At 39.8% G+C, this 25,594-nt stretch overlaps 2 protein-coding genes across 3 annotated transcripts in view; one reads left to right on the top strand and one right to left on the bottom strand.

Moving 5' to 3' along the window:
- Positions 1-25,594, top strand: part of LOC136250836 (uncharacterized) — a 118,318-nt gene that overhangs the window by 87,947 nt on the left and 4,777 nt on the right. Inside the window, exons 10-13 of the mRNA XM_066043161.1 lie at positions 8,477-8,653; positions 18,079-18,134; positions 22,398-22,675; positions 25,281-25,562. Of these exons, the coding sequence (XP_065899233.1) occupies positions 8,477-8,653; positions 18,079-18,134; positions 22,398-22,675; positions 25,281-25,562 (793 nt within the window). The remainder of the gene's footprint in view (positions 1-8,476; positions 8,654-18,078; positions 18,135-22,397; positions 22,676-25,280; positions 25,563-25,594) is intronic.
- On the bottom strand, positions 14,205-17,319 carry LOC136250829 (uncharacterized). Of its 2 annotated transcripts, XM_066043150.1 has the most exons (9): positions 17,186-17,319; positions 15,834-17,127; positions 15,578-15,778; positions 15,310-15,528; positions 15,079-15,264; positions 14,828-15,028; positions 14,719-14,776; positions 14,576-14,616; positions 14,205-14,523 (listed from the first exon to the last, which is right to left on the bottom strand). In XM_066043150.1, the coding sequence occupies exons 2-9, from the start codon at positions 17,095-17,097 to the stop codon at positions 14,252-14,254; spliced, it is 2,442 nt and encodes an 813-aa protein (XP_065899222.1). In that variant the 5' UTR covers positions 17,098-17,127; positions 17,186-17,319; the 3' UTR covers positions 14,205-14,251. The 2 variants fall into 2 exon arrangements, with proteins under 2 accessions (XP_065899222.1, XP_065899221.1); XM_066043149.1 differs by having other exon boundaries at positions 14,576-14,776.

Here is a 25,594-nt window from a genome sequence, read left to right as displayed (position 1 = left end):
TGGACTTACCTTTGTCTACCTTATGTGTCCTATTTCTTTCTCCATTACCTCAAAGGTGTTAATTCACAGTAGCTAGCATGCAGTGGCTTCTGTGCAAGTTGGCTGTTACAAGAATCATCCATAATTTCCTTAGTGAGTGGGTTGATCTGCAGAAGCACTTCTCATACTGTTCTTTGTTTGTAATGCTGTATAACGGGAGAAGATACCTGAAAATGAAGTAGAATAGCTGTTCACTTGATAGTTGGGGCACGCGTTTATCACAATTTTCCATAGTGATTGGCTGCATTTCTTGCTGTATGTATTGCTGTATAACAGGTGTAAAAAAAATAAAGTGAAATGGCAACAACATTTTCCATTAATTGATAGTTGGGGTGTGCATTATGTCTAGCCAGCACCATTCTTGCGGTATGCATTGGTTCACTAGTCCAAACAAGGATGTATAAGGAAAATTAACAATCTTACCAGTACTTCTTTCCAACCGCCTTATGGAACGGGCATGGGGCTGCCCGCATGCCACCCAACCGCCCCCGAGCAATTATACATTATCAGCCAGCCCCACGCCAACCTTAAGGCGGTTGTACTAGTTGACATGCACCAAATATCACACACTAGGTATGACAAGCTACACACATACATGATTATTAATCACAATGGTATCAATACACAAGAAAGGCTCACCTTACCAGCAAACTATGTACGATTACCTCCGTTATTAAGCAAAGAGAGAAAGCAGGATGGCGGCCTGTCCCTTTCCAACCATCCACCCCCGAGCTATGCATACAATACAGTCAGGCCACCATCCAATCCTCCCTTTTAAATGTACCTGTAATATTGAATCATGCACATGCGACAATTCACTCTAGTCAAGCCTACCAAGTAGCTAAACAAAGAAGCCAGTTTAGTGGTCTAATTTGGGTGATAACTGGGCAACTGAGGGGGTCACGGGATCGCAGGTCAGCAGGTACCGAGCCGCAGTTGAAGCACATGCATTCACATGTAGAAGCAACAAACCAAACTTGTCTTGAATAACATTAACTGCGGTAATGGTGAAAGTTATGCAGCAGCATGCGTCAGTGCTCTCCAGTATGAGCAGCCATGAACATTTATGTAACAGTTAGCAATAGCTATCATGCAATAACAGCCACGACACTCATGCAACAGGACCTCAATTCAAAGCAGCAAGTAACATGCACGCGGTGGCATTCTTAGAACAGCAGATAACAAGCACGCAGCGGCACTCTTGGTACAGCCGGCAAATAACAGGCACGCAGCTGCACTCTCGGTACAGCAAACAGCACACATGCACGCACGCAGCAGCACTCTCAGTACAGCAAACAACATGCACGCAGCAACACTTTCAGTGCAATCATAACATGTACGCAGCAGCACACTCTGTGCAATAATAACATGTACGCACCAGCACTAATAACATGCACGCAGCAGCACTCTCAGTGCAGTGGGCAGCATGCACCATCCATCCGCAATAAATATTATTTTAACATTGGATAAGCAGTGGTTAACAGAATGTACATTTATGTTAACAAGTACTAGCATATGGTGTGTCAGTTTAGCTGGTTAATGTGTCAATGCATACAGTCTGGGTCCCATTCTGGTTGGTTGGATGCGTCCGTATGAGCTAATAATCGGTGAATGGCTGGAGTTCTTGATGGTTGGCAGTAAATATAAGACAAGTAAGCGTTGCTTGACCAGCGTCCAAGGCTTTTAATCATCCATGTTGGAAGGCCGGCAGCTGCTGCAGTGGTAGCAGCACCTATTTCTAAAGCTATGTGATGCATAGTCCATGTAATTAAGACCAGCCTGTGAAAGGAGCTGTCGAATTACTCTAGTGACTGCTGGACGGGACAATGGAGTAAACCTGCCAGCGTGATATAGAAAGGCATTAGGTGGTGTGCTGGTGACAGAATCCTTATATTGTTTGAGTGCCTTAAGTGGGCAGGTAGATGAAGTAGTTTTAAAAATGTGTACAGTGTGGCCTCGTCTGAATGGATCGGTCTTTGATTGGTGTAGGGTAATTGACATTTGTTCTTCATCATTAGTTACATCATCCCAGCGGAGGTTAACATATTCACTTGCTCTGAAGAAGCCATAAAAGGCTATAGTGAATGCTGACCACAGCATAAGCTTTTCTTGGAATGTGTAAGAGGACTGGCGGAGCTGCTCCTTTAAAGTGCGTAGGATGTTGAGGGTAATTGGTAATCTGTTCCGCTGGTTATCGCCCTGATGACGACGAATGCCTCTACAGACTAGTTGCAGGAGGTTATCTCGTGTAGGATCTTGATAACCGTTCTCAATATGGTCAAGGCGAATAGCTGCCAAGTACACTTTAATGGTCTTATAAGAGATGTGGCGAGCTTCATGTACACAGAAGTATTGTAGCGTTAGAGAAGATGCTGGGTGGGTGTGGAGATTGTACTGGTCACAAAAGGCGTGGAACTTTGTGAGGCCTGCACTGTACGTACGGCGTGTTGATTGGGCAACTCCATGATACCGGTATTGCAGGAGGCTCGCATGAAGGTCTGTGTCGGCCATGCAGGGGTGCTGTCCGGCCTCGGGTTGGCTGTTGGGGCTAGTTTCCAGAACCGGTCCATCTGAAAACGAGATAATGCATCTGCGATATCATTACAAACACCGGGGACATACATTCAATTGGTGGTGCACTGCACAAAAGTATAACAGTCTTACTAAGGCCATAGTGTGTGCAGCACGGGTTGACCCCTTGTCCCAGATGTCCACAACTGATTTGTTGTCGCAGTGAAATAGGATTTTACGACGCGGCCAGAATGAGCCCCATGCTTGTACAGCAGATACTATGGCAAACATTTCCTTCCAGGTGATATCCATCTGTTGCTGGGCAGGCATCCAACAAGCTTGCAGCCATCTGCCCGACCAGTATGCCCCCCAGCCACATGATCCTGAGGCGTCTGTATAGAGGTGCAGTGTTGGTGATGGTGTCCATTCATTTTTCAGGATGAGGCTTTTCCCTGACCATTTGGGTAAGTAGTTAATCCACCATTGGATATCCAGTTGTGCTTCAGTGGTTAAAGGGATGTGATGATTACGTTTTTTCACCGTATTGCTCAGGTCGATCATTCTACGGAGAAACATTCTACCCGCAGGGAGAACTTTGCAGCAAAATGATAGTTTATCGATGACTGAAAGCAGCTCCTTTTTAGTGCAGCTATCTTTATGGGTCATCCAATGAAGTTCATGAAGGAGATCTAGTTTCTTTTCAGGTGTTATGCTAGCTTCCATAGTAACTGTGTCTAACTGAATTCCTAAAAATGTTAAGGTGGTGGAAGGGCCTTCCACTTTCGACATCTTAATGGGTGCATTGATCTTGTCACACTAAAATTTTGCGGTGCCGATAAGTGATAAATAATTCGCCACCCTCCGTCATGTTTAGGCACAAGGCCTAAGCCAGAAGTGCGAAAGTTTGGGAGGGGTGGGTGTTGGAAAGGTCCAAGAATACGTCCTGCTTTACACTCCTCAGTGAGTTATGCCTCGCCCCTTAACAACGAATGACATCCCCGCAATCATAGCAGCTATTCGGGCACCACCCTCTGGATTGACGTCGGGAGGATTAACCACTATTACCACCGTGGCGTCTACGTCGGGCGGATCATCACCACCGCTGCATCCCCTACCATTGCTGCCACCACCCCAACGACGACCACAGCTGTCACTGGCATGACCTCTTGTGAGACTCAAGGCCAGATAGGGAGTGCTATTCACGAAAGTCGCGGAGACGCTGTAAAATTAGAGGTGCAAGAGACATCGACTTGCTGACACAGCCTCCAGAGCAAGAGAGTGACTCAGTTGCGACCTGGCAACTAAGTGCCTCAGTGAAATTAGTGCCGACCTGCTGACAGCGATAGTTATTCATGAAGAATCAACAGACCGCATGCTTTACTGAAATCGATAGCAGTGACTTCAGGATGACATCGCTACCAGAACACTGGAGACACGTCAACAGGTGGCTGATAGTTAAGGCGTCCACCAGAAGGATAGTAGAGCGAGAGTGACTAAATGGATCGGCAATGAATTGATTTGTTATCAATGACCAACATCCCACCAGACAGGCAAATAAACTCAGAACGGCAGCCAAAGGAAGAGGTGACTTCCATTCATTAATGAAAGACAACAACGAGTGTCTCCCCCTACGAGGGCTCCATACATACGTAAGTTAGTGTTGAAATAATGCCTACTTTTACCATGATGCAATGTGTTTATTTTCGTAAAAGGGTATTAATTGTTATGGGTACCCTAGCATATTTTCTAGCAAATTCCTAATGTAGATAGCCTGAGTCACTTGCTAGAATGGTAACCCCAGGATACAGGCAGATTAAAACAAATAAGTACACACACTTACCTGTGTAAACTTAGAACTGCCATCCCTAGAGATATAGCATTGCCACATGGTGGCATAAAATAATCGATTGTGGGTTTAAATAATCAGTCATGCTTATTGTACTAATTGTGGGTTTGAGTAATTGTCCATTGGGGCTACATGATCATAGAAACCTAATTGAATGGTTAGATGTAAACCCCCAGGTATACCGTTAGTGTGCTTAGTCCCAGCAATCACCGTCTGCAGATAACATGCTAACTTTATGCAAAAAAAATGATTTTCATTCTGTGTAGACAATTAGAACCAATTTAAATGATAAGTAGTGCTGGGTGGTAGTCAATGCAGCTTACTTACCAAACATTTTATTACAAGATCTAAAGTGATTACACATCTTGATAGTAAACTATTGATATCACTTGGCCTCTAACCAACCTAAACTAAAGTTTCTTGTGATAATTATCTTGGATGTCTTGTTTGCCAAACATTATTGGCCGCAGAGTTGCTAACCTAGAATTCATGTAGTCATTCTTTACTACTGTAGTAGTTACTTCAGTAGTTTATTTCCTGTATAACAATGCAATGGTCCACAGCTGGAGTTTTTTCTGCCTATTTCCCATTGCAAGGTCATGCTATTATCATCCTTTGCCACACAGTAGTGATTGTAAGTAATAGCAAAGACATATGTGACCGAAGTTTCCCTTACGGGTGTATTCGGCAGATTAAAAATTAAGCACTGAAACACAGCATTATAGGTAAAATTCCCACCCGTTAAGGGATACGATAAACCTTGAATTACAAGGAAAATTTTAGAAATATTTGAAAAGTATTTTCTGCGATTAACAGTACCATGCTAGTTTCAAATTCTAATTGTGTTATGACCAGGAGGTGGTTTTCTGGGATTCAGTTGCAAGTGCACATTAATGGCAGCAGAGTCAGCCATCAACATCTGTTTTAAAATACAATTAATTTAAAAATAAAAAAATAAAGTAACAGAATTCTGATCATAGCGTTACACCAGCTATACCATTCAACATTACATTACACATGCTCACAAAGTCTACACAGTAACAGCATAGCCATGGTACGGTATTATGTTGTGTTACAGTCTATTTGTATTATTACACAGTTAAACAAAAGGTGATGCAGACACACATACATACTGTGATAAACCTATTAACTGTCCACCACTGTAATATTTACTTGCTGAATACTTTAGTTAGCTGAGAATAGTTCAAACCCTCATGGTTGTCAAGCATGCAAATTGTGTTAATTTCATCATGCTTCACTAAGTGTTCAGGTTGTACCCCTTCTACAAAAACAAAAACAAACATTATGAACAACAAATGACAATACTTTACCAGCTATACATAATATTGTTAGCTCCTCACATCTGTCATCATCACCAATCAACAGTTACTATTTACCAGTGGAGCTCCAAATCAACAGCTCTCCATATTACGTTAATAAAGGCATAGGTGTAACAACATATGAGGGCTAGACATCATGAGGTGGTTTTCTGCAGTTCAGTTGCAAGTGCACATTAACTGCAGCAGAGTCGGCCATTAACACTTGCTTTAAAAATAATAAATAAGGTAAAGAAGTTGTCTCACCGGATCAGACTTACCACTGAGTTCAAATCCGACTTACGCTGTTCATTACATCCCGAAATGGCATCAGTTTTCTGTACCACTCTCAGGAAACTTTGTTGGATTACCGGATACGGAAGATGCCTCTGGCACATGGGGCTGTGGTGCACGATTTGGAGATCAATGCTTCCAGTTCCCCCCTGGCCCCCTGAGTGGAAGCCAATTACCATAACGGCCAAGGAACTTGTTGCTATCATCTTCAGCTGTTCAGTATGGGGCAGATTCCTGAGTAGAAAAAGGGTACAGCTCTTTTGTGACAATCTTGGCCTTGTGGAGCCCATTTGGAAAGGTACATCTAAAGACATCATAATGATGCACTTTCTCAGATATCTCGGGTTTTGTTTTTCACAGCCCACTATGACATTCACATCACAGTTTCACACCTTCCGGGAGTCTAAAACACAGCATCAGACCGGCTGTCAAGAAACAAGCTTCAACAATTCCTCGTCTCACAGCCAACAGCCACTTGCTTACCAACCGCCAATTCCACTTTGCCTTGCTCGAATTGTGTCGCTAAGACAGCTCGACTAGATGTCACCTCAGTTCCTCCGACTCTCCAAGTCATCCAGATGCCCCAGTAACCTCTGCTACTAGTCACAACTGCATTACGCCGCACTGAATACACCACATTTTTTCAAACAGGACCTATGTTGCTAGTGCACTTGGTATCCATGTACTATTTTATTTCTATATATAGCTGTATATGTAATTTGTACAAATAACGTGTGTGGGGGCATGCATGAGCCTACTCATAATATTTATGGGATATATGTCATGCACATTGCAAATGTGACAGGGCCCTATTTATTTCACTGGCCTAGTTGCTTATATGTATATTTCACACTGGTACATGCATGCCTGGCATGTTGACCAAGAATCTCATACTGGCGTGTTTGCTCCAAGCTGTATGTATTGCAACTGCCCACATATCCACAAGCACTGTAATCATGTTGTTATCCTTATCGTTTACCACCATCATCTTCTGTAGATGTGTGCCACTACCCTGGATGTCGCACATTTAGCCGATCTCCGCAGCAAGGCTGATCACTTCCTTGCTCAAAAAACTAACCTCATCATCTATAACAATGTACTCTGCAGGAAAGAAAAAGTACATCCATTTCTGCGAACATCTAGGACCTCCCAAATGCCATCATCAGAATCAACAGTAATTCTATTTGTCACACATCCTAGCTGAGGTCAACATCTCTTGCACCACTATCAAAGTATATCTTTCAGTAAGCAACTCACACCTCGACTTCAGCTAGTTGTACGTGGCATTAAAAAAGTCTCAAGCATTGGGCTCCCCACAGAGAGTCAGATTGCCGATCACTTTCCAAATAATGCTAAGTATCAAGCAGACACTATCCAATCAACCCTACTCGTATAGAAATATCCTCGAGTCCTAAATAAAATAAAATAAAATAAAAATAAAATAAATTTTTAAATCGCTATCAAACAATCAAACACTGACCTGTTCGACAGGGTGTACAAATTTACTTGGGAGCAACTGACACCCCTGTATGCCCCATACTAGGGATGTTTCCATATCTGGCTATAATTACCAAATGACTCAGATCACACAATGATTGTATGCTATTTGCGATTATATTTTCTAGCATATCAGTGGTCCCACCCACATGCCCTACAATTCTCATGCACTTGGCTCACTATCAAAGGCCAAAGGTGTGAAAGTGTGGAAAATTTTATATGGATGTTTGCGTGCTGCTACCTGCTTTGTATACTAATATTTTAACAACTAGCTGTAACTAGGAAACCAGGCTTAACACCATTGCTCGACTTCACCTTCTTCAAGTAGCATGCATTCACTGCATGATCTGAGTCATTGGGAAATAACTGACCCTGCCAATGTTTGAAACAAACACCTAAGATGGCAGAAACACATGCAAGAAAGGAGACATAACAACAATTTAAATGTCTAAGCAAATTGCTTGATGTCCACTCAACTTTCATACTGTCTTTACAGTGTGTCATTACTAAAAATTTAGTTTTCACAGAATTCCACAGCTGATTTGTCCCATTGTGCATGCATGTGTCCACCATACTACATCTGGAATAAAGTAGCTGACTGTCAACTCTACCTGTCTCTATTGATGGATAATACTTTCTTTATTATCAAATAATACTTTTCAACTCAAAGAATGGTTTACCTCTCCTATTATGAAAAGGAAACACTTTGTGCTATTGCATAATAAAAGTGCACTAGTCAGGAAGGATCCAATTATTCCAGAAATGGAACCTCTATGGGTGTGTCTGCTTCAGTACTAGTGAATCTTGCTATGAAATGCACGACACAGGTTTTAGTGAGACAATTTTTTTATTCTATGGGTGCTATGCCACCATATTATGATGGCAGTGGGCATCAATGGTTAATAGTGAAGGTTACATATGTACAAGTATAATTCTTTACCATTATATTTTATTTATTTTTACTGATAATTAGGGTCAACTGATGAATCGTCAGGTTCATCAGGAGGATCATCAGGAGCTGTTATTGGAGGAATAATAGGAGGAGTTGTAATGGCTATAGTCATTATTGTAGTGTTGGTGGTGGTAATGGTGTGGATGAGAAGATCAAGAAAGAACCAAGTGGATATTGTTGACTACGGTGAACACAAAAGTACGTACATACAAATGTGTATATGGTCAAATATACATTTATGTAATAGTATTAACCAAATTTTACAGTACATGCTACATTACATCGGAAAGATGTGTAAGTATGCTATATTGATGTTTTTCACTATTTTCTCTTTATTGATGGCAAAGAGCAATGACAAGTTGATCTTATGGATTCACTTGTTCATGGTGAATACCATTGTACAAGTCTCAACTCCGTACATACATCACTGCATTCATACGTAATTTACTACTGTGTAGCTCTGTAACTCCAAAGGTTCTCAGCATTAAAGCTGAAACTTCACCAAAGCATTTTTGGCTGTGTAGATAATATAATCTAATCCAAAACAGCCAAGCTGTAAAAAAACAGTGCGGCCCTCAGAAAGGCTATGGTGAAAAAAAATGTGAAGTCCAAGGTGGCGGCCAAGAAATGGCTGTGATGGTAGATAAATGGTAAAAATTTAAATAACAACAATTTAGGCGAATTTTTGTGCCGCTTGGTCTTGGCAAAAAATTCATCTAAATTGCCGTTATTAAAATTTTTACCATTAATCTACCATCACAGCCATTTCTTGGCCTCCACCTTGGATTTCACATCTTTTTTCACCATAGCCTTTTTGAGGGCCGCACTGTTTTTTTTACAGCTTGGCTGTTTTGGATTAGATTTCATTTCTTTTTGTATTTGTATACCCCAAAGCCGGCCATAGCGGCTTTGGGACTTTTTTTCTTTACCACAGGAAGAAGAAAAGATGAAGCAGATGTACTTTAAATATTTCTGATTTTATCAGTAAATGTACAAATTATATATATATATATATAATACATATATTTATTACAGAACTCTCCATGGTGGTTTCTTTGTAACTGAACACTCTACAAGGTGACTTCTTCTTGCTGCTCTCTCTACAGGGTAAATTGTTTGTAGCTGAACAATCTACAAGGTAACTTCTTCTAGCTGATCTCTCTATAGGGTGATTTGTTTGTAGCTGAACTATCTACAAGGTAACTTCTTCTAGCTGATCTCTCTACAGGGTGATTTGTTTGTAGCTGAATTCTGTGCAGGTGATTTGTTTGCAGCTGAGCTCTTTACAGAATGGTTTCTTTGTAGCTGAACTCTCTACAAGGTAACTTCTAACTGATCTTTCTACAGGGCAATTTGTTTGTGGCTGAATTTTCTACAGGGTGATTTCTTTGAAGCTGAACTCTCTACATGGTGGTTTCTTTGTAACTAACTCTCTACAAGGTAATTTCTTCTAGCTGATCTCTCTACAGGGAGATTTGTTTGTAGCTGAACTCTCTACAGGTGATTTGTTTGCAGCTGAACTCTCTACATGATGGTTTCTTTGTAGCTGAACTCTCCACAAGGTAACTTCTTCTAGCTGATCTTTCTACAAGGTGATTTGTTTGTAGCTGAACTCTCTACAAGGAAACTTCTTCTAGCTGATCTCTCTACAGAGAGATTTGTTTGTAACCAAACTCTCTACAGGTGATTTGTTTGTAGCTGAACTCTCTACAAGGTAATTTCTTCTAGCTGATCTCTCTACAGGGAGTTTTGTTTGTAGCTGAACTCTCTACAGGTGATTTGTTTGCAGCTGAACTCTCTACATGATGGTTTCTTTGTAGCTGAACTCTCTACAAGGTAACTTCTTCTAGCTGATCTTTCTACTAGGTGATTTGTTTGTAGCTGAACTCTCTACAAGGAAACTTCTTCTAGCTGATCTCTCTACAGGGAGATTTGTTTGTAGCTGAACTCTCTACAGGTGATTTCTTTGCAGCTGAACTCTCTACATGGTGGTTTCTTTGTAGCTGAACACTCTACAAGGTAATTTCTTCAAGCTGATCTCTCTACAGGGAGTTTTGTTTGTAGCTGAACTCTCTACAGGTGATTTGTTTGCAGCTGAACTCTCTACATGATGGTTTCTTTGTAGCTGAATTCTCCACAAGGTAACTTCTTCTAGCTGATCTTTCTACTGGATGATTTGTTTGTAGCTGAACTCTCTACAAGGAAACTTCTTCTAGCTGATCTTCTAGCTGATCTCTCTACAGGGAGATTTGTTTGTAGCCAAACTCTCTATAGGTGATTTCTTTGCAGCTGAACTCTCTACATGGTGGTTTCTTAGTAGCTGAACTCTCTACAAGGTAATTTCTTCTAGCTGATCTCTCTACAGGGAGTTTTGTTTGTAGCTGAACTCTCTACATGATGGTTTCTCTGTAGCTGATCTCTCTATAAGGTAACTTCTTTTAGCTGATGTCTCTACAAGGTCACTAGTTTGTAGCTGAACTCTCTACATGGTGACTTCTTCTAGCTGATTTTTCTAGAGGGTGATTTGTTTGTAGCTGAACTCTCTACAAGGAAACTTCTTCTAGCTGATCTCTCTACAGGGAGATTTGTCTGTAGCTGAACTATCTACAAGGTAATTTCTTCTATTGATCTCTCTACAGGGCGATTTGTTTGTAACTGAACTTTCTACATGGTAGTTTCTTTGTAGCTGAACTCTACAAGGTGATTTCTTCTAGCTGAACTATCTCTTTCCATAGTTGCATGAACTCCCCACAAGGTAACTTCTTTTAGCTGATCTCTCTACAGGGTTAATTGTTTGTAGCTGATCTCTCTACAGGGTAACTTGTTTGTAGCTGATCTCTATACAGGTTACTTGTTTCTAGCTGATCTCTTGAATTCTCTTCAGGGTGACTGCTCTATTAGGATGACTGCTCTATTAGAGTATCTCGATCTCGCACTTGCTACACCAAGTTGGATTTCGTGTTATAACTCCCTGGCTTTAAGTCTGATTCTTCTACGCCTTTGAAGAGCGTTTCTAAGATGATAACTCCATCTATACAGCAATTTTCAAAGCATTACCCCAAGCGGTTTATCTGGTAGGCGTGGCAAGTAGTAGTTTTTTATTAGCTAATCTCAATTGCGTAATTGTTACACACTGTTGGTTTTTTCGTGGTATCTTCCTGGTTTTTAGCTCGATTTCTTTCAAACTGCAAAAGGTTTAAGGTTCAATAGTTAACCTATTCACCCACCGAGTTTCAGCTTCTTCCCATACGCGGTTTACCCTGTAGGCGTGACAACATATTGGTGTTATTTTTCGTGAATAATCACTCATAACTCTTTTCCTGTTTATCGTATTCTAGCCAAAGTTGGTACAGTGATGCGCCGTTATACCCCCTTCAGTGTGCCAAATGTCATGGCAATCTGATATTGCGTTTGTGTTTTATAGCAGTTTTTGTAAGTGTGCGAAAAGAGGAAGAAAAATCAGAAGAAAAAAAACGAAGCAACTAAGCCAATTTGTGAAGTCGCATATCTCGGGAACGCTTGAAGCAATTTCGCTCAAATTTGGAATGTGGAGTGTTGAAGGTGGAGGGAGTGTCCACAGCAAAAATCGTCTTGTTTTATCAAGGCAGCACAGAGCTATGGAGGTGCAAAAATTGCGTTTTCTTTCTTCCTTTCAATATACTCACGGGTGTTGCGCGCCAGCTTCTTGGGCCGCACGACACACTACCGTGTGTCTTGATAACAAATTTACAAAAGTAATCCAGTGTTAGACCAATTAATTATCAAGTTTACTCTAATTATACTGTGAGGAATAATTAAGGACCCGCCGATTATGCTGGCATAATTTTGAGCATAATAGGTACCTAAAAGCATTGAGCATAATGCCAGCATAATAGGTTAAATATTTGTACGATAGTATAAATTCTTGCTGGAAAATGACAATTGCAAAATAAGATCGATATACTCTAATAGAGCAGTCAGTAACTCTAATAGAACAATCATCACACTGACTGTTTTATTAGAGTATATCGATCTTTTCTCTTACATGCAGCAAGAATTTATCATTTATGCTCCAGCCACTCATTTTTTTTTCTATACAGTGTTAAACTAGTAGCAAAGCATATGAACTAAGGCATGAACATTGAGCATAATTGAGCATAATAGGTAAATATTGAGCATTAATTTAAGCATAATAGGTGAATTTTTGAGCAGTGCTGCATAGCATAATAGGTAAAATTATGAGCATAATCAGCACGTCCCTAGGAATAATGTTAGTCTTACAATCACAAAAGAAAGGTGCTATAGGCTTATAAGTGGTAGCAGCGTGAAAATACAGTTGAGGTGTATCTTATATTATTTTACTAATTTGCTTTTGCTTATAATCAAACTCAAAAATTGTGTAATACAGTAGAATCTGTTAATGTGAACACTGAAACAGGGTATACGTAGTTGTATTTTCTGGACACTTGGTAATCCTCAAGGTACATATCCTTAGCATGTAAACTGACAAGTGTACCTTGATGATCAGGACACTTTTGGTTAATTCCAAGGTGTCCTGACTACACAGGTTTCACTGTATGTATCTCCTAAGTTTTTAGCAGAAACTGGTTGATTTAACATTCATCAGAAATATTTTATAATGTCTAACCCTGGGTAGCGTAAGTCCTCATTTATCAGATATAGTTTGCGCCCGCGATTGCAACGCCCACATGAAACCATACAGACGGCTGTAAAAATACTCACAGATAACCTTTGACCTTTGTGTCGATCATATCAAAGTTTCAGCCTTCTAGGACCTTCCACTGAGAAGATATATGCATTGGAAGCAGGTGGTGTGATTACTCAGTTATCGTCAGGTTATATCCATTATTGGCAACACATAGGATTGCCGTACATTAATAATCGGCAGTTCCGAGTTCTTCTACTATTTCGATCTGTACCCAAAAAATTCTAGAATTTAAAGTATACTAGTGTAAATATGAGTATTTAAGGAAGTCTCAAACAAAATTTCATACAATTCTTATGCGTGAAAATTTGGCTACATTAAAATGTTTTTTAGATAATGGAATTTTTAATATAACTTTCGATACAACTCTAGCATAATGGACAAAACACACACTTATCAATATCAACATCTTCATTATGAATACAGTCTTCATGTATCCATCTTGTACAGCAACACATTAGCCACTCTTTCCCTGTGCCTGCATCATCAGCAAAGTGACCAAAACACACACAGCACCTGTCAACATCAATCTCATCATCAGCATTGTTTCTTGCCCTCTTGGCAACTGATTGTATTTGACTACTAGGTTTTCGTTTTGAGGTACCTCTGCCAGTATTGTCTTCTGCTGTATTGGGGGAATGGTGATCACTTGCAGCATCATTAGATACTTGTTCTGAAATAAGTGTGGAACCGTCTGTTAATGCATTCTGGGTTACACTGCCTGCTTCATCGTCAACATGTGTATTCCTCCTCCTCTGCTTTCTCTGTCGTGGCTGCTTAGTTTGTTTTTCAAGGCGCTTTGCTTCCCTCAGTGCTGCCTGCTGTGCCTTCTCTTCTTTCTTACGCTTCAATTGCTCTTCCTTCAATTGTTTTTTCATTAATCGCTCTTGCTTTCGTTGTTCCTTTTCTTCAGCTTTTCTCTTTTTCTCATTCTCTTTCTCTTGCAAGGCTTTCAGACACTCTGCACTTGTTAATACACGTGCTTTTCCTGTATTCATGGTTTTAGGTCGAGATGTTGTAGCTACAGGCACATTGAGTAGCTCCATCAAAGGTGATCGTTGCGCTCCATTGGCTGTCAATATAGCTGCTGACTAAGTAGAGCATGCTCCTGAGTTCCTATGAGATGTAGGAGTGTTACCACCACTTGTGTCTTGCTGAGCTGTGCCTCTCAAGTGATCAGGATGGTTGACCTTCAGCCAAGCTTCATACTGTGCATCTGGTAGGTCAAACCCTTCCTCGTACCTACGGGCATACTTTCGCTCTTGGTCAATTGTAAAGGTGGTGTCACGGTCCATAGAAGATAAAGCATCACTAGGTACATCATTTCCCAACTGGTCAGTTGATTCGCCATCTCCATCATCCTCTAAAATAGGTACACGTAACAGCTAAGGTTAAGATAAGTGAAGGTTAAGTACCTGGTCTGAAGTGCTCAGGATGGTTGACTTTCAGCCAAGCTTCATACTGTGGATCTGGTAAGTCAAACCCTTCCTCATACCTACGGGCATACTTTCGTTCTTGGTCAATTGTAAAGGTGGTGTCATGGTCCATAGAAGATAAAGCATCACTTGGTAAATCATTTCCCAACTGGTCAGTTGATTCGCCATCTCCATCATCCTCTAAATAGGTATGTATAACAGCTAAGGTTGATATAAATGAAGGTTCATTACCTGGTCTGGAGTGTTCAGGATGGTTGACATTCAGCCAAGCTTCATACTGTGGATCTGGTAGGTCAAACCCTTCCTCATACCTACGGGCATACTTTCGCTGTTGGTCAATTGTAAAAGTGGTGTCAAGGTCCATAGAAGATAAAGCATCACTCGGTACATCATTTCCCAACTGGTCAGTCGATTCGTCATCTCCATCATCCTCTAAAATAGGTATAACAGTTAAGGGTAAGATAAGTGAAGGTTATCATTACCTGGTCTGAAGTGCTCAGGATGGTTGATCTTAACCCATGCTTCATAGCGCTCATTTACAAGGCTATAACCATCATTGTACCACTGCTCAAAATCAAGCTCTTCCTGAATTGTGAAGTAGAGGCTGTTTAGTTCCATGGTGGATGAACTATCACTCATTACAGTTGGAAGAACCTTGCTCTTGTCTCCTAAAATGTTTGCCTAGCTGACTTGTTATTGAAAATCACTGTTACCTGCTCTGGTGTGCTCAGGATGGTTTATCCTCAGCCAAGCTTCATATTGTTCATCTGGTGAGTCAAACCCTTCCTTGTGTCTCTGAGCATACTTCCATTCTTGCACTATCGAGAATGTAGGCCTGTCACATTCCAAAGAGGATGAAGGATTGTTAATTGGCTGCTTGTCACTTGATGTATCTCCCAAGTGATCAGTTGATTTGCCACTATCATTGTCCTCTAGATACATACAGCAGCTAAGCATGCTATAATTCAGTATTACTGTTACCTGCTCTGGTGTGATCAGGATGATTGATCTTAAGCCATGCTTCGTATTGCTCATCTGGTAAGTCAAAACCTTCCTCGTATCTGCGGCGATATTTCTTTTCTTGCTCAAGTGTGAAGGTGGGCCGGTCACATCTCACAACAGTTCCATCAACTTGCTTGTCACTTGGTCTACTGCCAGACTGATCAGGAGATCTTTTGTTTCCTGCAGGAAAACGCACAAAATTATAATATATCATTTTATATACCCAATAGCATACCAGTTGTTGCTTCACTGACATTCGACAGATTATCTGTTGAGTTTAAGACTACATCCCTGTTAAAAGGGTATACCCCAGACTTTCTGAAGCCAGCAATCACATTTGTCGGCAAAATAGCATTTAGCCATGCTCCCCGAAATACTGCACAGAAGTTAAACTTAGATATCACCAATCCAGGATTTCTCTGATAAAATCTGTGACATTCTTGTCGCCATTGCTCCTTTAAGGGCTTGAAAAGACTGCAGTCCAAAGGCTGGCATACATGCGTGGTGTGAGGTGGTAGGCAAAAAATAATTACCTTGTGCTTTGCAGCAAACTCCAGCGATCTCGGCTCAAAATGTGTGCTGTGGCCATCTAGCAACAGCAGTAGAGGACGGTGAGAAACTGCATGGGTCATAAAGTGTTTAGTAAGGAAAAAACTGAAGAGCTCATGGTCCACCCATCCATTATCACTTACTGCAAAACGTGAGCCTGGTACCTCATTCTTCATCCACAAATAATTGAGCTGTTTAGCAGCAAATATAATGAATGGAGGAATAACCTGCCCAACTGCACTGCCACAACCAATTACAGTTATTTTCTGCTTCTGCCCTGACGTTTGGTACCTAACCTTCTTTTGCCCTTTCTGGGCAACTACTTTAGGTGGATGTGGCTCTAATGGCATTCCCATCTCATCCATATTGTATATAGCTTCTGGGTGGTCAGCAAACCCATTCTTTTCAAATACTCCCTGGAGTAGATCGAAGTATTCATTTAAATTCTCACTGTTCACCGCATTCATTCTAACTCCAGCAGTTGAGTCTCCACTCCTGAGGCGCAAAGAAGGGTTTCTCTTCATAAACTTGTCCCACCACCCATTGCTGATCTTCACTTCCTTCTCATTTCCAGGCTTATCATTAATATACCTCTCCACTAAATCCATGACTTGCCTTCGAGTTTTTCCATAGCCTAGTTTAGCTGTAAGGATTAGGTGGTCCGTAAGTAATTCTTCCTCCTCCTTCGTCAAATAAGGCCTAGGTCCAGGATTCGTGCCATGAATTACCCGTCCACTCAGCCTGTCTCTCAAAGTTTGGCGAGGTACTCTGTACTTAACTATAGCTTCAGAAGGCTTTAGTTCTCCACTTGTCACCGCGTTCAAGGCACCAGACACTTGTTCCTCAGACCATAACTTTCTTTTGGACTGGATACGGGACTTATTTGGACCACTACCGTCTCGGGAATTGGGCTGACGTCTCTTAAACCCTTTCTTCTTATTATTAGGCATTCAACAGGATGAAGGACTCCACAAATCGACCTGTAACAAAAGATAGTAACATTTTTAGTAGCTAGAGTAGTAAGCAGGCCTAACTCACAATAAAAAGTAGCCATAAAACACGATAAAACAGTCAATTCCTTGCAGCGTGCTTTCGTGACAGTACACGGCCCGGAAAACAACGGTTATGTTACGTGTTTTAAAATTTTTTTTTTTTGACCGATAATAGATGTGTGACGATAATTGAGGGCTTACGCTACTAGTGTGAATACAACCGCTTCTGAATATTTGTGACTGGATCTGCAAAAACCCAACACAATAGTGCTAGCAATTGGTGAAATATTTGCATATTAGAAAAAATTCCATAAATTTTTGAATGCCTCTTTTGTAATGAAGGAAGGGAGTAACAATACAAAGCTGGATATCAGCCTATTTGCGTACTCAAAAGGAGTTGGAAAATCTTTGTTTTGTTGCAGTAGGCCCAAGGATACAGAAGTTATGAGCATTTGTTTACGTCATGTCAAAGCGTTCATATGCAATCAATTTTTCTTTGCGCATTTTGTCTTTGTATGCAGTAAAAAAGTTGATAAAAGGACAAACTTAATTGATTCCCCTATTCATGGTGAACACGATCGTGAAAATTTCAGCTTCGTACATCAATCCATTCTTAAGTTACAACCATATTAGCAAGTGCCTGTAATATATTTTCCCTATACTTGCTGCACAATCGATTCTTCTGTTGTTGCTGCTTTGTAGGGCTGTAACTCTGAAAGTTATTGGCACATTAGGCTGAAACTTTGCCAGAGGGTACACTTGGCTAAGTAGATTATAAACATGCAATAAACAGGAATTTGAAAAATGCACTATTGTGTCGGGGTTTTGCAGATCCAGTCACATATGGTCACATCATGCAAAGCTGATTTTCTTTGCACTTTTATATTATTAAAACTTGTGGATATAATGTAAAGTACACAAATGTCTATTCTGTTACAGATGGTACTGTATCAATAGCTGTATCAATAGCTGTACCTACTGCTGTCAATGACAAAGTAAGTATAAGTGAAAATTAGAGATCTTTAATTCCAATTGTAAGTGTTCAGAGTAAGTAAAGCAAGCACTGGTTTTGAAGAGTTGTGGTCAAAACATTTTATTGCATTGAATTTCCAATAGAAAAATGTCATGTACACAAAACAATCCATGTAAAAATTAATTCACACAAAACAGTTATAGCTGTAAAAAGTAAGGTCTTAAAAAGTCGGGGTGGAAAAAGTTGTGAAAGTATTATGGATGGTGGATAAGAAATGGCTGTAACGATGCTAATACCAACTTATTGCTGCCACCTTTGATTTCACAACCTTTTCTGTTGCAGTAATGTACATCATGCTTGGCTGCCACCTCTGATTTCACAATTTTTCACTTTAGGGCACACCTTTTCTACTGTTTGCATAGCTGTTTTTGTATGTATTGATTTCAATTCTTTTGTGTTTCCAGAAGCCACTAACTTCAGGGCTTGCTTTTATCCACATTACAGAAGTTATGATCACACAATTTAACTGCTAGTACTTTGTAATACTCACACGTTTTGAGGATTTCTAACAGAACGTACATACATACATAGAAGGTCCAAGAACAATCTATTGTTAGATGTATGATATTGTAAGATGTATGAAAGTATAAACTTTTATTATTAAGTAGATTTGAACATAGAACCTTTAATAGTGAGCTAAAATCAACCATGATAACAGTGGCTTCATGTTAAAAAAGGCGTTAGGGTGTTAGGTGTTGAGGTCTCTAGTTCAAGCCCTGGACCATATTTTCAACAGTTTTCATGTACTTGGTGACTGTTCTGTTATAGTAGTTCAAATGCGAATGTCTTAACCACCAATATTTTATAATAACTTCTATGATGCCACTAATAGTTCTTTTATCTATTGAACTTTTTCATAATGTCTATTGGTGTAGTTAGATATTTGTGTGTGTGCGTGCGTGTGTGCATACGTGCGTGCGTACATGTGTGCTTGCGTATGTGTATTGTACTGCTATTATTGTGTATGTGTTCTATAATAACTGATTTTACTTGGCAGAACTGTTTTTCCTCATTGGAGGGATATAAATACATACGTACATATATGTACAAACACAATATCAATCAATCAATCAGCAGATCAAGCCCACAATTTTACATGAGGTTGGTTTCTCCTTGTAACTCTGTAACTGGCATTACAATTTTTTACAACTGAAAGAGCTATGATATTTAACCTCCTACAGTGGAACCTCCCTTATCCGGACCTCTATTATCCGGGCACCTCCATTTGTCCAGGCACTTCCATTTGTCCGGGCACCTCCATTTGTCCGGGCACCTCCATTTGTCCGGGCACCTCCATTTGTCCGGACAGCCCAAATTGGCCATGTGGCTTGTAGTTTATTGACCATAATGAAGTTTGGTTTAGATAAAAGCACAAGGAGGGAGCCTAAAGGTTGCTGTTTACCTGTTTGGTGGCTTGTTTATTCTACTAATAATAACTACCACTTGGTTGCTAGGTGATAATGCATTTTTACAGCCCAGGGGAGTGACCATGAATGCTCTATAGTGACATCCCCTCTGTCCACTAAACTGCATAGCACTAACTGATAGCAATAACAACAGTACTTGTATTTAAGTTAGTCACTTTAGCATAATAGCATGTTATTCTTAGTTACGGATATTTCTGAGATACGGACAGTAGTATGTACCAGACCGCCCGGATAAGAGAGGTTCCACTGTATATACCAATCAATTTTCCAAGTTATGTCCATATGTGGTTTTCCTTGTAGACATGACATACAGTTGGTATTTTTCATCCACAACTCTGTGAACGTTTATCATGCAGATTTACACCAGACTTGGTATGTACATTGGCCTAGTGCTGCCATGATATAGAAAAACTCTATATCATATATCACAAGGTTTATGTCATGATATGAACATATATCATGATATAGAACTAACTGTAACATTTGTAAGACAAACATATACATACTCTTCATTGTATGTTTAAATTTAAGTGGGATATGTACCACAAGCAAAAGCTACTCTTGTTTATCAGGTTTTAAATGCATTTTGCAACTGCTTTACAATTGAGACAAGTGGCTGGCACTACATAGAAACCTTACAACCTCCCAGTTTACTTTGGGGTTGGCTTGTTTACCACACTACACCATCAACACATAACTTCATGAAATGCCAAATACCATATGTCTGGCCTCCCCCACATCATTATACTAAGTGGCACCAATATCACACACCATCAATATAAATGATTGGCCATATCATATCACCACCTTGTTATATCATAGTGTCAGTCGGTATATTATCTATGGTTATATTAATACTATTGATGTATTAATATATCGTGGTAACGCTACATTGGCCTTAGCCAAGGCCGGCTCAGCAGGGTGGACCAGGTGGGCCATGGCCAACCCAATAATTCCTGCCTCAATATTTTAACCATAACCATAGCAAACCAGTTTAATTATGCTGGCGCCTGGTTTCCAATCGTCACTGAAGCGGCTGGCCATGTTTCTCCTTGTAACAGCTGCTGTTGACATTGTTTGTCATAGCCGTAGACTAGTTGTTGTAGGAGGCCGTTCACGATTGTTATCTCACACCATGGACCTGGTAAAGTAACGCCCCTGGCCTTTATTTAGGACAGGCGTTTATGGCAATATTCAGGCATTTAATTAGGGCCTCAACATACGTGTCGTCATTGAACTGGACAAGATTCATGGTTACTGAGCTTAGCTTCCTTCATTATGATGATAAAGAACTGTATGCCACTCTTGCCACAGGTAGAGGAAAATGCATAGCTTATAAGTTATACAACAAGGTTTTTGTAGCTAAGTTTAATATTAACTGGTTGATTTACCAACATTGCATTGCTGGCAGCTTTCAACAGAATGGAAAGATGGACTGGCAATAATTTTAAGCTGGATACTAGCTAGCTATAAGAATACTGCTTACGTTTAACAAATTTTCTGTGGAAATTATCATAATTTTCATTCTCAAGCATCTAAATTTCAAAAAATTTCCAGGGGGAGCATGCCCCCAGACCCCCCTAGAGGGCAAAATGCTAAAGCATTTTGCAAACGAAGTGTGCAGTGACTTTTACACCTGTCAAGAATATAACAGTTTGGCCCACCCAATGTTAAAAAAGTGAGCCGGCCCTGGCCTTAGCATGTCCTTCGTGTTCAAAGCAATCAAGATATGCATTTGAATTGTATAACGTTTTTAACTCTTTGAAGCTCCTAAATGCACTTGTGTGTCAAAATTAATTAGGTGTATTTGCTCACTGACCCTCCAGTGTGTTTTTATCAGTTTCCATGAGTTATTCATGCCTTGTGAGAAAGCTGTTAACAGTGTTTGACATACGACTACTAGTTCATTTGTCAATGAATGATGGCTTAAACAGTTAAACTGGTCAAAACTTACAAGCCAAGTGATAATCTCTGTTCCTGAAACAATACCAAAGTATCGTAAGTTATAAATTAGACTATAATGGGGAAGGATGCATACCTTTTGAAAATATTGTATAAGTATCTCTCTGGTAGTCTGATTGAGAAACCATTGGATTCAGCATTAAATTCTGCATCTGGTGATCTGTTGTATCACATGATACTGTTGTGCAATCTAATATGGTGGATGGATGTTATCAAAAAAAATACTAGCACAAAGATGTAAACAAAACGTTTTGTAAGTTCATGATCACAGCAAATACAAGAATGATACCTAGATTTTCGTGCTTACTGTAGTTACACGTGTAGCATGTGTTAACAAGACACTAAGTGAGTTTGTAGTGAAGTTAACTCTTCTCTGTGTAATTTATTTGGTTTTTAATTACAAAAGGAAATTTGTTTTGGGCTTTAAAGGGTTATTAAAGTGCAACGGTAAATCTAGGCTTTGGAAATGAAGAAAGAAACTTAACAAGAAATTAAGTAGAACTTTAAGGAGCACACAAAAGTGGAAGGCGTTCACAGTGTAAAAATCATATTCAATTTAGAGAAGGAAACATGGAGCTATGTATGCTTGAAAATTGCATTTCCTTTTTATGCCATGCTACCTTTCTATGCAGCATGACACACTACTATGTCTTGATAATTGTACGTATTCTCAACATGAGATATTTATGACTCTTATCATGTAGCTTATGTCTGCTAGCTTTACTTAAATTTTGGTAACCCATTGAAAGTACATCAGTGCTTGTGTACATATGTATGTATTGTGAGTTGTTTTTTTTTTGTAGCAATTGACTTGTGTACCTATTTTTGTTATGTAGCAAAGTTTAGATGTGGAATCACTTTTAACAATAGCCTTGGCAGGCATGGATGATACTTATGATGACATTGTTAGCTACGACAAATCCAAAGGCATTTATTACATGTCTGCAAATGAAATTGCAAAGTCATTGCAAAAAGAAGAGAATATATATGAAACACCATATAAACACAAAGAGGACTGTGGTCCAGTATACTGTGTGCCCGCTGATGATGAAAAGAATATTTATGAAGAATTTGCTGGGAAAAAATTTCGGAAACTGCTCCACAAAGAAATCAAGTTAGTTTTCTTGCACTATAACTTCATTCATAGAACTTTGCGTGGGCGAGATCAAAGGAAAAGGTGCACTTTAAATTTCATAGAGTACACTCTTAGCCGGCCAACTGCTTCATCGACCACAAAGAGTGCTTTATTTGTTCAATAAAGCACTCTTTGCGGTGCAATAAAGCACTCTTTGCGGTGCGATAAAGCACAGTTGCTCACGTGCCTTAGTTTAGGCTAATAGCCTACAGGGCTCGCGCTAGTACGACTAATCACCCAAGCCGGTGAAGGCTGATAGCCTCACCACGCTGAGTGATCAATCACCCCAGCCAGTACGAGTTCCACCACTGGATTGCTTTTATAGACATATCTAAATGCTTCGATGATGGGTGGGAGAAGGTAACGTTGCTGTTACGTTTGTTAATGTAAACGGACAAGTCCTGGAGATATCACGGAAATACTTCACCATGTGACTCACAATAGAATCGATTGTGGGTTGCGAGCAAAACCTGCCAACAGACGCGATGAACGTCTACTATGCCAAACTATGGTGAAATACGTGTGAGTTACTTTGTTAAACTAGTTTGTGTGCGTTCAGGCTGCTAATAGTTCGTGCAACGCTTGTTAATTACGAGTCCTAGTGTATGGTGAAGCTACACGACTAGAAAGTTCCATAAATCATTTAAAGCATAGCCTTGCTCGTGCTATATGAAAAATAAAGTACTTGGCGCTTGGCCTCGATGCTAATAAAGCATCTCGGCCGCGCGCCTCGTACTTTATTTTTCATATAGCACTCGCGACTATGCTTTAACATATACGTATAGTTATTAGTCTTATATACATCAATACATGAATTTATTTAATTTGAATGCATAAGGAATTGCCATAGACGTATAAGGTATTGCAGCAACGAAACAAGGAGCTTTTCTAGACAAGTTCCTTATTCAGTTTATTTTAAGTGTCTTTTTTGTAATATTGTTTGTTCTGCCACTATACAGCTCTATGATGAATGGCACTTAATAACTTCTGACATTAACCACATAGGGAACTGCAAAAACAATTGTAGGGTGTGTGTGGGTAGATCAAAGGCTGCCACCAGTGTTACAAATCAATTGTACATACCAGTATGTAAATAGTTGAAACATGGCTAAGCACCATCTTTAAGCCACACAATCTGGCCAGTAATTAGTTCAAAGGTAACAGAAACCACCAACTACTGTGTCACCACAGGTAGTCACAATACACAAACTATGAAATTACCTATACATTAGACTTCACTTTATAACTCCAGCAGTGAGTATCCGAAAACCTGAATGGAAAACAAATGTCTGGGCTGAATTTGCATCAATACACCACAAGCTTATTCATGCAAACTTATTTAGTCACACTAACATTATTCTTGGACAGTTCTTACCTACAGCCATTGTTTGAATAGCCTCAGTTAGAAGCTTAGCATTTTTTCTCCTTCCACCTACATGGGTGCCTTTGATCCATGTGCTCCCCGTCCCACCAAAACAATAACACACATCTGGTTTGTACCTGACGTTAGGGTTGGGAAATATTTCAATAAACCAATATCACTTAATCAAGTGCCCGCAATACAATTATCGCATGAATTTAGCCTTCACAGCATAGGCAGTATTCATCGCATTTTGTGTCTATTCTGGGCCTCACATTTGATACAGTCCGTGCATACTATTACTAATCATGTCATTTGGTCAACGTATTAGCAAGGAAGCTGTGTTAAACTAATTTTCAGTGAAAACAAGCACTCATATTGATATTGCTGACTTTTCAAAGTTCACATGCAATACTGTAACAATTGCATTAAATAGCCCATGCAATAATCACATGTTGCAAATTTAATATCACCCAACCCTACATGATAGCTAACCTTATGGGTGTGTTAAATGAAATCATTTGCTTAAAATATCACTACAAAGCTATTGATAATAAGTTGTAAATTAAATGCTTGTATCAAAGAAAAATACATATAAATCGAGGAACCAAATTGTCTATAGTTAACATATTGTACCTAACAGACTAAAACAAAGCTCTTAGGTGTGTTCGATTTGCAATACTTTTGGTCATACAGTAGGACCTTGATTATTCGAATCTTGATTATCCGAACCCTCAATTATCCGAACAGTGTAAGTGACTGCTCTATTAGAGTATTTCGTTATTAGGTGAATGTTCTATTAGAGTAAGTGTATGTTCTATTAAAGTAGTTGAACAGAACTCTGTATATAAATGAATGGGCTTCATTTATCCGAACAAATTCACTTATCTGAACACTTTTATGATTTAACTGGCACACAGGTGTTCGGATAATGGAGGTCCTACTGTACATAAGTCAGCCCAGCATGTACCTTCATTTCTCACATACAGGTAGCATAAATAATTTTGCTGATGTGGGTACAAACAAATATACAAACATACACACATACACACACATTTTTTTAGAAAAGAATTTCAGAAAACCACATTGCCAGCCTTTGGCTGGCTGTGGGCACATGTGGCAGAGGGGATTGAGAATTAATGCAACAAGTTAGACACTACTTAGTGTTAGTGTGTAGTACTGTCTTATTGTGTTATAATATTTATTGGCCTATGTACATCACAGGATTGGAGACGAATTGGGATCAGGTGAATTTGGAATAGTTGCTCGTGCCGTGTGGAAGCCTAGCTCACGCAAGAAAGTAGAAGTTGCTGTGAAGACTTTAAATGCAAATGTTAGTACTAAGGATAGAGTACGATTTCTCCAGGAGGCTGCCATAATGTGCCAGTTTGATCATTTAAATGTGGTCAAGCTTCATGGTGTAGTGACTGATGAACCTGTCATGATTGTGTTAGAATATGTGTCTAGAGGAGACCTGAGGAATGTGCTGATACAGCTTCGACCTTCGTGAGTAAATCCCTGCTCACACTGTTTCCATG

This window comes from Dysidea avara, chromosome 3 (genome assembly GCF_963678975.1).
Source record: "Dysidea avara chromosome 3, odDysAvar1.4, whole genome shotgun sequence".
Lineage (NCBI taxonomy): Eukaryota > Metazoa > Porifera > Demospongiae > Dictyoceratida > Dysideidae > Dysidea > Dysidea avara.
This window is presented reverse-complemented; position numbering and strand designations above follow the sequence as displayed.

Coding starts and splice junctions, on each gene's coding strand:
- LOC136250829 (XM_066043149.1), bottom strand. CDS start 17,097: ATGCCTAATAATAAGAAGAAAGGGTTTAAGAGACGTCAGCCCAATTCC. Junction 15,779..15,833: donor TGTCAGTGAAGCAACAACTG/GTATGCTATTGG, acceptor GTTTTCCTGCAG/GAAACAAAAGATCTCCTGAT. Junction 15,529..15,577: donor TCCTGATCACACCAGAGCAG/GTAACAGTAATA, acceptor GTATGTATCTAG/AGGACAATGATAGTGGCAAA.